Raw genomic sequence first — 15,243 nt, forward strand, 5'->3', positions numbered from 1 at the left:
TTATTTTTGACTGCACAATGAAACTGCAGAATTTTTTAGTAACTGAGTTTGTAACTGTAAGTGCTCATGAAATATAATGAAAGCATTTGTACACCAGCATTAACCAATATCCATATGTCTTCCTTTTGATACATAACAGTTTGGGCCTATATTTTCCACATTTATCTTTATGAGATTAGAATGAACATAACATTTTTGTGCTAACACAGTTTTTTATTCCATTTTAGGGTCCTGAGTTTTTTTCTTTTTAATTATTTTGACTGTTTGAATACAAATATGAAACTAAAATGTAGCTTTGAAAGTCTAACTCTATTCATTTACAAGCCTATATTTAGTTACAGTGCAAATGCGCTCTTAACTTTTTTTTGGCTGTCAAACTACATGCATACCATATTGCTTATCCAGTATTAGAAAACCATTAAACATTCCTGATGACAAAAATACATTGAGTGATGCTCAGTAACAGAATTTAGCATAACTAAAATAGTAAAATAATCAATACACAAAATAGCATAGTTGCCAACATATCTTGGCGTTAGGACCAACTCCGTGGGTGCTCTGGGGCTCAAGCACCTATGGAAAAAAAAATAGGGGGTGCTCAGCACCCACCAGCCACAGCTGCCAACAGGCATTTGGGGAAGGGTGGAGTCGGGATGGAGCACTCCCTGCGAAAAATAAAAGTCAGTGCCTGTGTATCTTGGGGCTCTTCAATTCAACCTCCGTTTATATAAATGGCTTCCCCCCACTTTTCAACAAACCCAGGATACATCTGAAAAGATGTCATATCATCTTCCCTATTCAAGTACTGAGGGTACACTGTGGGTTTTGCATATTATCATTTAGCATAGTACTGTTTAAGAATACACTCTTTGCCTCTAAGATGGTGGCAACTATGTTTCTGTATAGATAAAGTGTAAATGGAAAACTTAAACGTCTGATTCAATACTTGGCATTTTCTTATACACACGTCTATTGCTGCAGGAATTTAAAACTCTTGGAGTTGAGCACACACTATTCTTCTTTGCAACATAAGGCATAACATGCTCTGAAAGGTACATATCATTATGGACCCGGCCATCTCGGGAACTGTATGATGCTGTGGATTTTATGGATGACCTTGAATAATCATCATTTCTTGCTTTTGCTCCTAATGATTGTTTGTAAAGATCAGCAGGACTTCGCCCAAAAACTAAGTGCTGGTCATCACGATAGGAGTGCAGAAAAGGGTTATCTGCAGAGTGACCAGGATACAGGGATTTGCTCCGCTTACTGTCCTCCAGAGTTTGTGTTACAAGTGAGCTCTTGTTACTCAACAGTTTGCTTGGGGGGGCATGAAATGTGTTTGCATATGAGCTGCTGTCTAGAAACCTCTCTTTCTCTTTCAGGCTTATGCTGCGAGCAGGTCTTCCAAAATCTGTGTCCCTGCACTTATCGAGGATGTTGTCAAAAGAGTGTTGCCTGCTGATCCTCAGTTTATCCTTTTTCTGATGCTGGATTGCATCATTCTGAACCCAGTCATGTTCATACATTTCTTCAGGATGCTCCGAGTTGGTTGCTTCCTGCAATATTTGATCTTCATCAATATCATATAGGTTCCCCATCCGCAAGCAAGCATCACATTTGTAGGGAGACCTGCTTGAATAATGGCCTGTGTAACTGGGCAGATTGGAAAGACAGCTCCTGCAATGGGTCGAATTCTGTCTGTATCTATCATTTACCTCAACCAAGGAAGCATTTTTATCTTTTAAGCTGTAGTGGTTTGAATAAAGTTTGTACTGGTCATTATTTGGAAGACTGTCTTCATTATGCAAAGGAGTCCTGTTACCATGTTCTGCTTTCCTGTAGTTGTCATTGTGATCTTGGTAAACAGCAGGGAATTCAATAGTCTCTGGAAGGACAATATTTTCAATATAATGGGGTGGGTTCAGGTGGAGACCTGGCTGCTTGTCAGCATCGATTGTGTAAATTTTATCCCGAGAAGTGCTTTGTTTGGCTTTCAGGTATGTCAGCTCCACATCACTACAGTCCTTTGAGTATTTTGACACCACTGATCTTTTTTTAACATTGTCCTTGGTTTTGTGGTGTTTATTATTGTTTTCGGGTTCCATATGGCAAGTGGTTCTGCTTGAGGTCTCTGATATATCCGAATGGACAATCTCTTCAGGAAGGTATCTCTGGCCCTTCACAGAATGCTGCCTATTTTCTTCTGAACCATTTTCTCTCTGTGAACCTTGGCTCTGACGATTCGATTCTTGACGTAAAGATTCCACAGATTTCTTCCAAAGCTGCCTGGGTCTGGAGTTTAATTTTGCTTCTGCTGTAACAGCAACTTCCACTGTATTTGGATTTGATTCATTTAGTGTGAGAGGATGCTGACCTTGAAAAACATAGTTGTTAAGATTGTCTTTATGTCGGTTGCTGACAAATGTTTGCAGTTCACTCATATTGTCACCAAAAAGGTTGCCCTTTGGCTGAAAGGATCTGTTTTCAGAGAATATCAAATTCCCCTTATCCATGACCATGTCCATAATTAGCGAACCCCTTTGAATAAAATCACCTGTTCTTTTGGGGGAATTAATTCTTGAAGGATTAATATTGGTCATATTTTTGGCTGTTCGTAGTAGTTTTAACATGTTGGTTTGGGAGCTGGTCAAAGTAAAGTCAGGCGATTTCTTCTTTTCCTCAATGTGCACTCCATGAATACAGCTATAAATACCCTGTAATAAGAGTAACATAAAACAAATTATATCACCAGCTGGAAACTTTAAACACTGTAATTTTACGTAGTTCATTTATTAGCAATACAGTTAAATTGGACATCACTTATTTAATGAGCACAAAGAGCAGAAGGGCATGCCTTCCTCCTGCAGCATATTTCTAGAACCATACATAAAACAGTGATGTAACATATTTCTTGATTTCATCTATGTAACAGTAAAAGAAAAGCATTGCTAAAATCAAACAAAACATTTTCCCCAAACTGTATCATTCTTTGGCACCATAGGCCTCAGGCATTAAAAAGGAGAATGTTATACTTTTATACTGTTAGCACTAGATTAAAAAAAAAAGTTTTCTGCCTCCAGCCATATGCAAGCCACCAGCTGCTCCTAACCTGATGGGCATGTCAAGAAGGTTTCCTGGTGGGAAGATGAAGGCAGGACAAACAAGGACTTGAGCCCATCATAAATTCTGACCCTTCTCTTTTTCTAGCATCCTCCTTCTTGCCACAGCAACTCCTGTCCATTCGAGATCCTAGGAAAATCATTACACTTTGGCCTGACTGCTACCCTCACAAACACTGAGCAGCACTGAGCTCCATAAATGATCCTATATAAATCAATGGAACTACTTACTTAGCAGAGTAATACTTAATTTAAGTATGTCAGGAATAGGTATTTCACAATAGTCAGTTTACAAAGGGCTAATATATAGTGCAACATCAGCAGTGAGTCTGAATTCTAGTGGCCATGGCTTCCCTGGTGAAAACATTGAAGATTTATTATAGTCTTCTTGACTACTATTCTTTACTTCCTGCTGGGTAATTGATGTGACAGCTAGGTAAATAGGTGCCATACTCATGGGTAGAGGGGCACCACTTGGTGTTACAAGGGTTATGCCTACAAGATCTCGACAATTGTAACAATGACAACAAAGAGAAATGTTAATTTCTGATGTCCACAGACAACTGAAACGTTAAGTTCAATAAAATATTTCTGTAAATTAAATTCAGTAAAGATCTGCAAATCCTAAGCAGCCAAAACAAAAAAAGGCAGCCATTTGTCTTACTAAAGATAAATGCAAGGTGCTCTGCTTAGGAAGGAACAATCAGTTTCACACATACAGAATGGGAAGAGACTGTCTAGGAAGAAGTATGGCAGAAAGAGATCTAGGGGTTATAGTGGACCACAAGTTAAATATGAGTCAGTGTGATGTTGTTGCAAAAAAAACCAAACATGATTCTGGGATGCATTAACAGGTGTGTTGTAAGCAAGACACAAGAAGTCATTCTTCCTCTCTACTCTGCACTGGTTAGGCCTCAGCTGGAGTATTGTGTCCAGTTCTGGGCACCACATTTCAAGAAAGATGTGGAGAAATTGGAGAGGGTCCAGAGAAGAGCAACAAGAATGATTAAAGGTCTAAAGAACATGACCTATGAAGTAAGGCTGAAAGAACTGGGTTAGTTTAGTTTGGAAAAGAGAAGACTGAGAGGGGGCGTGATAGCAGTTTTCAGGTATCTAAAAGGGTATCATAAGGAGGAGGGAGAAAACTCATTCATCCCTAGCCTCTAAGGATAGAGCAAGAAACAATGGGCTGCAGAAACTGCAGCAAGGGAGGTTTAGGTTGGACATTAGGAAAAAGTTCCTAACTGTCAGGATGGTTAAATACTGGAATCAATTGCCTAGGAAGGTTGTAGAATCTCCATCTCTGGAGATATTTAAGAGTAGGTTAGATAAATGTCTGTCTGCGATGGTCTAGACAGTATTTGGTCCTGCCATGAGGGCAGGGGACTGGACTCGATGACCTCTCAAAGTCCCTTCCAGTCCTAGAATCTATGAAAACTGAATGTAAATATAATATAAATGCATTTTATGTATGATACCTTTATACTGTTGTTTTTTAATTTACTGCTTATTATCAGCAAAGGGAGTAATTATGAACATAGCATAATTACAATGCACATAATGCATATTAGCTGCTTTTCTCCCCAATATTCTGGTTAGCATAAAAAAGTTTTCATTTTTGCTTACTCCTGTTTCAGCCTGTTAGCTGTGCAATAGCAATGGAATGCCCTAGTTCATGAAGAAGGCCTCACAGACTGCTGACATATGCTAAATTGAACTATAAAGTTGATGCTAAATAAATAGGCCAATAAAGATTTGGGTATGACTTAGTTTAAATACAATATCCAAGCAAAGTTCTAGAAGTTGGGTAGCATGTTAAGATGTATGGATTGTATTGCTGGAATGACTTTTGAAATCCTAACCTCCTTATTCATTGGTCAGACAAATGTCCCAACAAAGCGAATGGGTCAAATGCCCAGGTCAGTCAATGTTTTATTCACTCCTTACTGGGGAAAAACTCTCATGATTGCAGTGGGTATTTTGCCTGAGCAAAACATGAGCAATAGCAATAGAATTTAGCCATAGTAACATCCATACAAAGCAAAGATGAATGGTCTTGCTCTTTTGCAACTTACCTGTTTATAGTGTCTTTTGGGTTTATGGTTCTTTTCTTACTTGTTTAAAAGTCCCTACCCATCATTCTCTTCTCCTTCTCTTTTGACAAGGTGATAACTACAAAGAATACCTAGCCATCAATGGGGAAATCACAGAATTTCAGTGAGGACCCAGAAGACTGAATGCTCATCTGAAATACCTGCACCTGTTGGTACACAAAACTAGCCTACAATTGAGCAAGAACCAGCATTTGCTTGAAAATTATTCTATTTTCCCACTTCCAGTCAAATGGAAAAAGTCAGCCCACATGGTATTTCAGCTCTGTTGTTTCCTGTCCCAGTCAGAATTAGTGTGGTGTCTTGCAAACATGAAAAAATAAAATATTCTAAAATGTTAAATTAACCTTTTGAAATTGGATTTGGTTTCAGTTTTGGAGTGAAGATTGAAATCCGTTCTTTTAATTTAAATGTGTTTACCCATCTGTAGCAGGATTCTACTAAATTTTAAGTCCTCCTTTAGGATGAATTAGCTGTGAATTTGTTTGTGAAAGGAGTAGCTTTTTCAAAGTAGTTGGGAAACTTTCAAATATAAATAAAGGAAAATAACAGGCAGATTTACAATATGCTGTAAAACAGAGCAGCTCTTTGGTTGCAAAAACATAAGACCTTTGTTACAGGATTACACTAACATTTCAAGGGAATGTAGTAAGCCTGTCTTCTGAACACGACAGAAAAATATTGAAATGAACAGGAGAGATAGCAGGCTTCCTAGAAAGCATTTGTATTAACTAGGATAAGAAAACTCTGAATGAACATCAGTAACTCCTTGCAGACACGACAGACTCATCAAAGGGAAGTATGACTGGCTTGGAGTCCCCTTGGATTCTGAAGATGTTTGCAAAATATTATTAATGCAATGGTTTCATGAAGCAAATGAAATCACTGGAGCCCTTCCCCCCATCAAAAAATAAATCATTATTGCTGTGTCACAGCAAAAATCTCCTCTTTCACTCACAGATGACATGAATGGAACATTATAGCCATAACAAACCTATAATACCAAGGAAATACAACTGAAGATGAAATGTGCCAATTCCCCTTTAAAGTACGTAAGTTTTGCCAAGTAAATAATAACTTTTCTTTTTAGCTACTCTCACTTTTGTGGATCTCAGCCTTAAAATGCCCACACCACTGAGTTTGGTGCTAACACTCATAGGCCACAACTGTAAGCTTTCTACGCAGGGTATCACAGGGCAAAATCCCTTACTAACAGAATAGGACACAACATTTACTCTATGCTACTTCTTTTAGCTGCAGGCCCAATAGAGTTTGGCTTTACTCTAGGGAGTAGCCTCAAGATGTTTTGGGGCAATTAGGCATATTGCCATGGTTTTCTATTCACTTTGGCTACATTAAAAAAATTGCAGTCTGTCAGCTATTTAATGTTTGATGCATAAAAAAACACTCGTTTGTCAAAAAGAGTAAGACTAAACACATTTCCTGCTTTTACTTCTACAATCATTTATTTGGATGTAAAAATTCACTTTTTAATTGGTAGAATTATCTTTAGAAATTGACCTAATCTCTAACCATATAAATAAATTCCACTTTCGTGTGTCTAATCTGGGTTTATTGAAGGAATCTAATTAATTAGGAAAAGGTAGCTGAGAAATACCTTCTATACTATTTAACACTCTTAGAACCCCACAAGTTCTATGAAATGCACAGTACTGAGCGTTAATATTTATCATCTGATTAAAGCAGGTTTTTTAAAATTGCTTCATTCCAATGATTAGGCCAATTCCTGTTAACGAGTAAATCTTGTATTTCTCCATTAAACCTTTTCCTAATGAAGAATCAGTAGCCTGTGATTTCTGTATTTGCTTATTGACTATCCTGACATGTGCTAGTCCACCAGACAGCTTGCAGTCACAGCGATCAAATGAAAAAACAAAACAAAACATTCCTAGGAGTGCATATGAAATGCTCCTAATAGAAGCCCAGTGGAACATCTTAACAAAGTTTTAAAAATGTTTCAGATATTCAGCAAGGGGATAAAATGAGAGAAAATATGCCTGCCTCACAGGATGTTGATTAGTGGTATTAAGAAATTAGTTGTTATATTAACTACTGGATAAAAGATGTTTATGATATTTATACTAACCCTACTGATTGAGAACAACAGTCCTGGTCTATCTGTGCAGACCCCAGTGAAGCAGAATCTGAGTTTCCAGTAAAACAAATGTTCCCAGACAAAGGTTATTAGGCTGAGTGCCATAGCTGCTGCGAGCATGTAAAATACGCCTGCCATGTTGTCAATATCCAGCTGGCTGCTCATGACTTCATTCTTCTCATTATGACAAATACCAGTCAACCACAGTGTTTCCAATTCTTCCATCTCTCCTGGAGAAAACAAGAAATCATACAGTTAGGATCTGAAAACCATCATTCATAGTATATTGCAAAAATGAAAATCTAGGACATAGAGTAATTCCATCTTTAAAAATACAGCACTCTGTAATATCTCATTTATAAAACGAATCTATTCTTATCTGCTAATTTAGGACTACATTACTTTAATAGATTTCAGGTCAGAGTACCTCGGGTTGTGACTTTAGATTTTACATGTTAGCTAGACTTGATTAACCCTTTCTATCTCGGGGTTTTCCGGAAGAGGAGAGAAACATCTGAATGTAGTCTTCAAAAACAGACATTTTGTGTTTCATATATTATCTCTCTTTCTGTGGAAACAGACTTTCAACTATTGAGCTCTTGGACATCTGACAGAGTCTCCCTATCCTGTTTTATTTCTTGGTATTTTTAACTTCCATTGTCACTTGTTCAAATAAGTAGTTTTAAAAATAGATATCTATGGTGATATCTCTAGTCACATGTTTTGTTTCTTTGCCATGTCTGTATCTAGTGGAGGACTGTACTCTATAGAACTAGTCAAAAGGAATGTAATCTAGTGGGCAGAAACAGCACTGGAATGCAGGCTTCCTGGCTTCTATATCCGAGTCTGCCACAACCTTGTCATGGGATGTCAAGCAATTCACTACTCAGTCATACCAGCAAAACAGATATACCATCTCCCATAGCTGGGTGGTTCTTAGGCTGAAGTGTTTGCAGTTTACAGGTCTTTGAGTTCCTCATCATTACTGTCATCACAATATGCAGACAGTTAGTGCAGAACAGTCTGACTTTGTTGGGCAAGTTGTTATTTAAAATACACAAACCTGAGTACACTCATCCAAACAAATAAAAGTGTTATACGGTCTAGAACTCTGAATGGAGCTCTTCCAGCAATATATAAAAAATGATTTAAATTATGTTGTACTTTGTGCGGGGACAAGAATTCAGGTTCTTATAGCATTCAATTCTCCCACCATCATCTCCTCAATTCTTCTCTCTCTCGAATATTGCCTTATTTGGTGAGAAAAAAATCACTTAAAAAGCATCTTTGGGGCGATCCATGCTCCCCACCTCCCATTTTTTCCTTCTCTCTGGTGTAATCACCACATGGACCAACGCAAAAGACTAGTGAGGCTCAGTATGAGACTCAGATATATTTCAGGATCTCCCTTCTCTTACTTTTCAGCACGCCAGAGGCATGTCAGCAGCAGTGAGGTTTTCACAGAAAAGCTACTGACTAACTTGTCACACTATTCCAGGCTTTTAAGAAGGGGCTAAGCTTGCAGGACAAAGGGCAATGACCTCATAACATTGCTCAGAGTCTGAAATGCTGGCAAAGTGTTCATTGCAACTGTTTCTCTCTAAACTCATTATTTATGTTCCCTGAACAGCAGAAATAGTTTCTATCCCTTCTTAACCCCACATTTTGTTTAGATCTGTCTGCAAGCACACGGGAGAACTAATGAAATTGCTTCTGGAAAGGTTTTTATATTGTACAATGTGACTACTCTTGAAACATCCTCTACGGAAGCATTACATGCAAAATGCATTTTGATTCTAAGCCCTTTACCTTTTCTTCAATAAGAGAGACTTCCCAGAGATATGCAGCGGCATAATTCTAATTTCTTTTGTAATGACATGAGTTGTCTGCTTCTGGCAATAATGATCAAGAATGAAATGGGATCTACAGAGAAGTATCGTGTTAGCTAGCATCAACTACTTCACAATTTAGTACACAATAAATTATTTTTGTGCAGATTTCCTAATCTACGCCTCCCTTGCCAATGAGCTCTGTAATATAGAAAGTGGGACCTTCCTAGTCTGAAAAACACCAGAAGGCGCTTCAAGCCCTGTAATCAAGAAGAGGGTTGGTGTGAGCTGCAAAGAAGATGCATCTGACGAAGTGGGTATTCACCCACGAAAGCTCATGCTCCAAAGCATCTGTTAGTTTATAAGGTGCCACAGGATTTTTTGCTGCATTTACATCTTAGTTACTCACATATCAAACTGGAACGCCACCGAGCTGGCATGTAAGAATAGTTCACAGCATATAGAGTCCAAGGGCAGACAGACAAGTTGACGGCCACAAATAACTGGGCTATGAGGGCTAGAGTAGCGACAAGTGGGAATTAAACAACAGGGCAGAAGAGAAAGGTTCTGTACATACTTCAGTGATGAGCATTTTACAAGTTCCTAAGTCAGAGGAACCAGTTGTGGCTTCTTAGGGTATGTCTACACTGCAATCATGGATCGTGATGACAGCTTGCGTAGACCTCTCCAAGCTATTGTTAATCTACCTAACTCAGGTACCAGAGCAATGAAGCTGCAGTGGCGTGCGTTTCAGCCAGGCTACCCGTCTGAGTAATTGTCCTTGGTTCTGGGCAGGCTTGTACAGTACCTGAGTGAGCTAGCCCTGATTGCAGTGTAAACATACCCTTAGTTGAGTTTTACACTTAAAGCAGAGATTCAGCCTCTATGCATGAAGAATAGTGTATCCTCATGAAAATTACAGTGCTTACTCTTCAAGACCTCAGAACAACACCATGAGGAAAAACAGTTCTAAATTGTCTTTAAAAATCATATTTTTAAGTGGGACAATAAACTCTAAAATTCATTCATCACAATTATAGAGTTATTGCCTGTGCTCAGGGTGCTTATATGCACTCCCTTACCTTAAAATTTTGGATTACTATTCTTTGGTTTGTATCCTAACAACATTAGAGCCTCAATGAGATGTTGCTTTGTCTCCCCATTTATAGTCCTCCCTAAGATCTCCCAATAAAACACACAAAGACTCAAGAAAAGAAAAATGAAAGTCCAGAGAAAGTGTAATATTGCCTGCATGTGTGTTACCATCCAAGATCTGACAATCAGCCAGCACTGCTTTCCATGGTAAAATCCGCATCTCCCAAGACTGTCAGCTCGGTTTGGCTGCTGTGCTCTTTCACAATTCACAACAAATTTCCTGGAGTGATTTAACTCTCTTTTTTATTACTGTGTATTTTGCATTTCCTTTCCTTCGGTGTATACACCTAAAATAACTAGTGATAAGCCAATAACCTTTCAAAAAAAATGACAGCACAGAAACAACCCAGGCTTTTTTAAACTGAGCTATGACTGTGCCCTAGCAACTTACAAGGAACAAAGTGTTTTGCAATGGTGCCAGCAGGGCTGTTGTAATAAACCTCTCCTTATACCTGGTTAAGAGTGCAATCACTTCCAGCAGACACCTAATATATACACTCCACAACAATTTACCTCATTTTGAAACTATATAGGGCACACGCTTTGGAATTTTGTTAAACACTAAGTTGACGTACAAATGAAAGGACATTGTTAGACTGAGTTTAGATCAGACTGCTACAAGTCAGGGTTTAGCTTAATATATATTATGTTTATATTATTTAGATGTGTGCGGTTTGTTTGATTCTTTCACATAGATTTATTTGGTATATTAAGCACTTCAATTTGTTAGTCAATTACGATCAAGTTCCAGTAAAGTTTTGTACAAGCTCAGCCTTACAATTTTATATTCATTGACAACTATCTCATCACAATTTATTGTGCAATTTTATGCCAATTACTTTCATCTGTGCAAGGTACTGTGAGGACACATGTCATTTAATGTTTTCCCCGTTTAGGAACATTTGCAATTTATGTATGTTAATATATAAAGAGATGAGCCAAGCCATAATTCTGGAATCCAGATTTCAAATACCCCAAATTTTGGATCACAGGGGTTGGGTTAGGTCATTATGGAGAGAGAAACTATTTGCAACACTAGGTGAGTTTGAATTCAAAACACTGACGTTTGGGGGTGGTCTTAATTTTGGTTCAGGATAAAGATACTGTCTTTTCGGATCCTTCAGTACCCTGAGCTGGAAGTGGCCATGGGTAATGAACAGTCTTGGCATATGCATGTAACTACAGGTAAAGAATTAGAAGTGTCCAGATGCTCTCCCTGTGTACATAGGTCTGGTTAGTCGGCTAAAGCTGATAGTGTGCCCCCCCAGCATGTGCTGAGGAATGTTCGGGGGCCCAGATCAGCCCCCACAGAATATGGGGAGGGAGTACCAGACTGCTCCACTCCTGGCCCCAGCCCCATGACCCTGACCTAGGCTCGGCTCCCAGCCTCTCCCCCACCCCCAGCTGTAGCCCCCTTGCTCCAGACCATGTCCCCCGCTCCCAGAGCCATGGCCCTACTCCCGACCCTGGCTCCAGGGAGGAGGGAGGCCCTGATAAGGGTGTGGGGGGCACGAGGTAACAAGTTTGGGGAGAACTGTGATAGTATAGCATCAGGAGGTTCTTGGAAACCTGTGAAAGTAAATTCAATGTACTGTATATAAAAAAACCCCAGGCATCTGGGAAGTCTGGCATCAATGCAGTTGGAGCCTGAACCACAGTCTGCTGATTGGTCTCAAGTTATTTATAATTTATAATTCAATTTTTTAAGGTTTTTTGTTTTAATATTAGAAACTTGTCAGCAGGAATGACCACACTGTTATTGATTTACTCTTCATACACCATATGTAGATAGAATTAAAAGGCTTATGGACTAGTAAAAGTTTTAGTCTCAAAGAACATGATGAAAAAAACAGGACTAGAAAATAAAACAGCTCTGAACAGATTTACAAAAAGGATAACAGTAATATTTTTTTCAACTTTAACAGACTCACAGCATGTCTATTTGGTAAAAATTACAAATAAATAGAAAGTCACTGCAGTAGGTGGTATGTTAATTTCTACCCTTCTCTATTTATAGAAACCTGACTCACCCATAGCACAGAGAATAGGGCAAGTAGATATTTTTAAAGGCCCAAACCTTACAGCTGCTGAACATCTGCAGCTCCCAATGAAGTCAGAATAAGGTCCAAAGAGCTAGCTTGTGATCTCAGTTACCTCAGTGCATAAGAGGAATAACGTCAATGATTTCAGTGGAGTTATTCTTGGTTTGTACTGGTTTTACTGGGAGCAAAATCTAACACAAAGTAATTACCCATAAGAACCATTTCAGGCAAAGCTGCCAAACCAACAGTCATAGGAGGCCATGCAGATCTCACTGTATCAGGCATAGGAGTAAATACTAGCATGATATTTACTGCTTATATTTTAGTGCCACATGGTGTGGCATGTGAGCTGTTTGATCCTGACTGAACTCTCGAAAACAGCTTGAGATCCCTTGTGATTCACTGTCTCTTTTATTATGGCCCTGCATGGGCACATCACAGGTTCCCCAACATCTGTTTCTCTTATGCGTGAACTACCCTGACAGTGAACTAGAAATACAAGGGAAGTCCTCTTAGTGCTTATAAGAGAGGGTTCTCTTCTGTGTTAGATTTATCAGCAAGACACTCAGTACCTCTCATTTTAGTTTTTAAAAGTTCTCATGACACTTGGTTCCCCGGATCATGAGACGGTCACTCTGCCATGGGTTGGGTGGCACTGCTAACCTCATTCTAATGATGCCAGCTTTGTATTAAATAGTGAAACACTAGCTGTCTCACCAGCACTTTGAACCTATTTGTGGTGTATCATGGGCACAGGCTGAACGGCACTTTGGACCCCTTTTAGTTCCTCTCAAGTGAACCCCTTTGGGAATAAGCCTTGTTACCGGTGCATCTCTCAGGGCAGAACTATGTCATTCAACCACTCTGGGTCTGATCTCCTCTCACATGTTAACAGGATTTGGCACCTGTGAGCCCTTTCACCCTGGGGACTTGTGACAGTGGCTGACTCAAAAACAGTTTCTTCAAAACGTGCCATTTGCTCTGAAGGTTCAAAGCTTGCAGAGCAAAGGGTAAAATAACAAAGATCTATATACATATTTCCCATCACCCAACCATTAACCTTTGCCTACAAGCTTTAACACATTTCACCTAATGCAGGTACCTCCATCTCTGGGTTGAGAGAAGCTATCTGCTCTAATGCAGCCTCTCTCTCTGTCTCCACGAATGTCTGTCAGTTCTCACTGACATGCCATGGGTATCCCATGGCAACTCACTCAACTACTTCCCTTTTCTGGGATGCTCCAAAGGTCCTTTGGATCCTCGGCTCAGCCCTGGGAAGAGTAAACCATTCTAGCCTGGAAGGAGCCAAGGATATAGCCTCTTCCCAATTGATGATCAAACATGGTTATCCCAGCCCCTCTGATGCTATTTACCACAGGTGTCATTGTTTTATTTCCTCTTGATTCCCCCTTGACAGCATCCTTTGTTTCAACTCTGGATATTCAAGTAGGATACTACCATATAGATAAATGCAGATGCATATGATAGTCATCAAAAACTAATACACTACTTGCTCATTTTCCTCACAATTTTTATATAAAAATAATGATAAAATCCTTGGCTTTTTTCAATAAGAAAAGAAGTTACAACTTTTTAGTAAATGTATGGTGCTTTCCTCAACCTTATTTAAAATGGTTCCTCAATAACAGCCCAAACTGCTCCCTAGTTAAAAGCAGGTTGGAAATAGGCAAGCCCAAGCTTTAGTAATTCCATCTGAGACCAAAAAGAAAGGCATTAAAACTTCCATTACTAATCGTTTGTACAAAAATTAGCTTCCAAACTGGTCATACTATTCCATTCAGAGAAAGGAATGCTCTGCTGATTTATTGATGTTTGAGTACTTCCTGGGCATCTTCTTCCTGGGAGGGGAATGGGATGAGAAAAAGGAAGAATACTTGGTACCTTGTCTTGGCTTTCTTCTTCTGCCCACCCCTCCCATCTGTAGGAAGCCCTGCTCCTATGTTTTTAACCTGCTCGGTAGCTATTGAATGATTCTGTCAGGACAGGATATGTGGGAATCCTTCAGCTGTGTCCATGCACTTATGTACAGCAGTCCAGAATGGTGGCTGGGGTTTTAATGCCCCTTTTCCTCCAAAAGTGTAGCATGTGCCTTAGTAGTACAACCAAATCACTCACTGCAGAGAATTGTAACAAACATGGGTAGGAAAGCTGAAACAGCTCAGAGTAGGGACGAAAAGTGAGGGAAGGGCCCACAGACAGTTATCAGAGGAAAAGAACAGCTGATGGAATTATTTCATCAGATGAGAAACACATGTCAAGATGCCATCAAAATACCCATCAGTAAGAAATAAGGGTATGCAAAACATACAGTAAAATAAGTTAGGCCATGATCAACTAGGGATTAACCAAAAGAAAAAGAGAAACAATTATGATTGTGTAAAATGGCCTTATGAAGTATTAAACGTATATTGTTATTTCTATTGTATTAGTGCTCCAAGGCTCAAATCAGGATCAAAGTCCCACTGTGAAAGGTTTCATAGAAACAAATGCTGTAGGCAAACTCTGTCTCTGCCCTAAAGCCCTTGCAATTTAATTTCAGAAAAGACCCAATGAGAGTCTGAAAATTGACCAGAGTAAGACAGTCAAGTAGTTTTATTTTCCTCACAGCTAGACTTATATTCATTTTAGTCATCTTTCATAAAGACTATTAAACTTTCATTAGTTAAACTTGCACAGTACTCAACTAAGACATTTTATAGTTGTCCCACTTATTTTGATTACAAAAAGTAGAAAGCAGTTTCATTCTGAAGCACCACCAGGTATTGCCCAGCATAGCTGATCTGCTTTGCATGAGCACTAGACAATTTCTACTCATTGGGATGTTTTCTGAGAACTAGGGTGTGTATT

At 39.1% G+C, this 15,243-nt stretch overlaps 1 protein-coding gene across 1 annotated transcript in view; it reads right to left on the reverse strand.

The window, feature by feature from the left end:
* Positions 1–461: 461 nt before the first annotated feature.
* The window catches only part of GRIN2A (glutamate ionotropic receptor NMDA type subunit 2A), a 273,638-nt gene continuing 258,856 nt past the window's right edge, over positions 462–15,243 (reverse strand). Inside the window, exons 11-12 of the mRNA XM_030579010.1 lie at positions 7,341–7,579; positions 462–2,717 (exon numbers count right to left, since the gene is read on the reverse strand). Coding sequence (XP_030434870.1) covers positions 927–2,717; positions 7,341–7,579 — 2,030 coding nt within the window. The 3' untranslated portion in view covers positions 462–926. The remainder of the gene's footprint in view (positions 2,718–7,340; positions 7,580–15,243) is intronic.

The sequence above is a fragment of the Gopherus evgoodei genome, chromosome 10 (assembly GCF_007399415.2).
Source record: "Gopherus evgoodei ecotype Sinaloan lineage chromosome 10, rGopEvg1_v1.p, whole genome shotgun sequence".
NCBI classification, from domain to species: domain Eukaryota; kingdom Metazoa; phylum Chordata; order Testudines; family Testudinidae; genus Gopherus; species Gopherus evgoodei.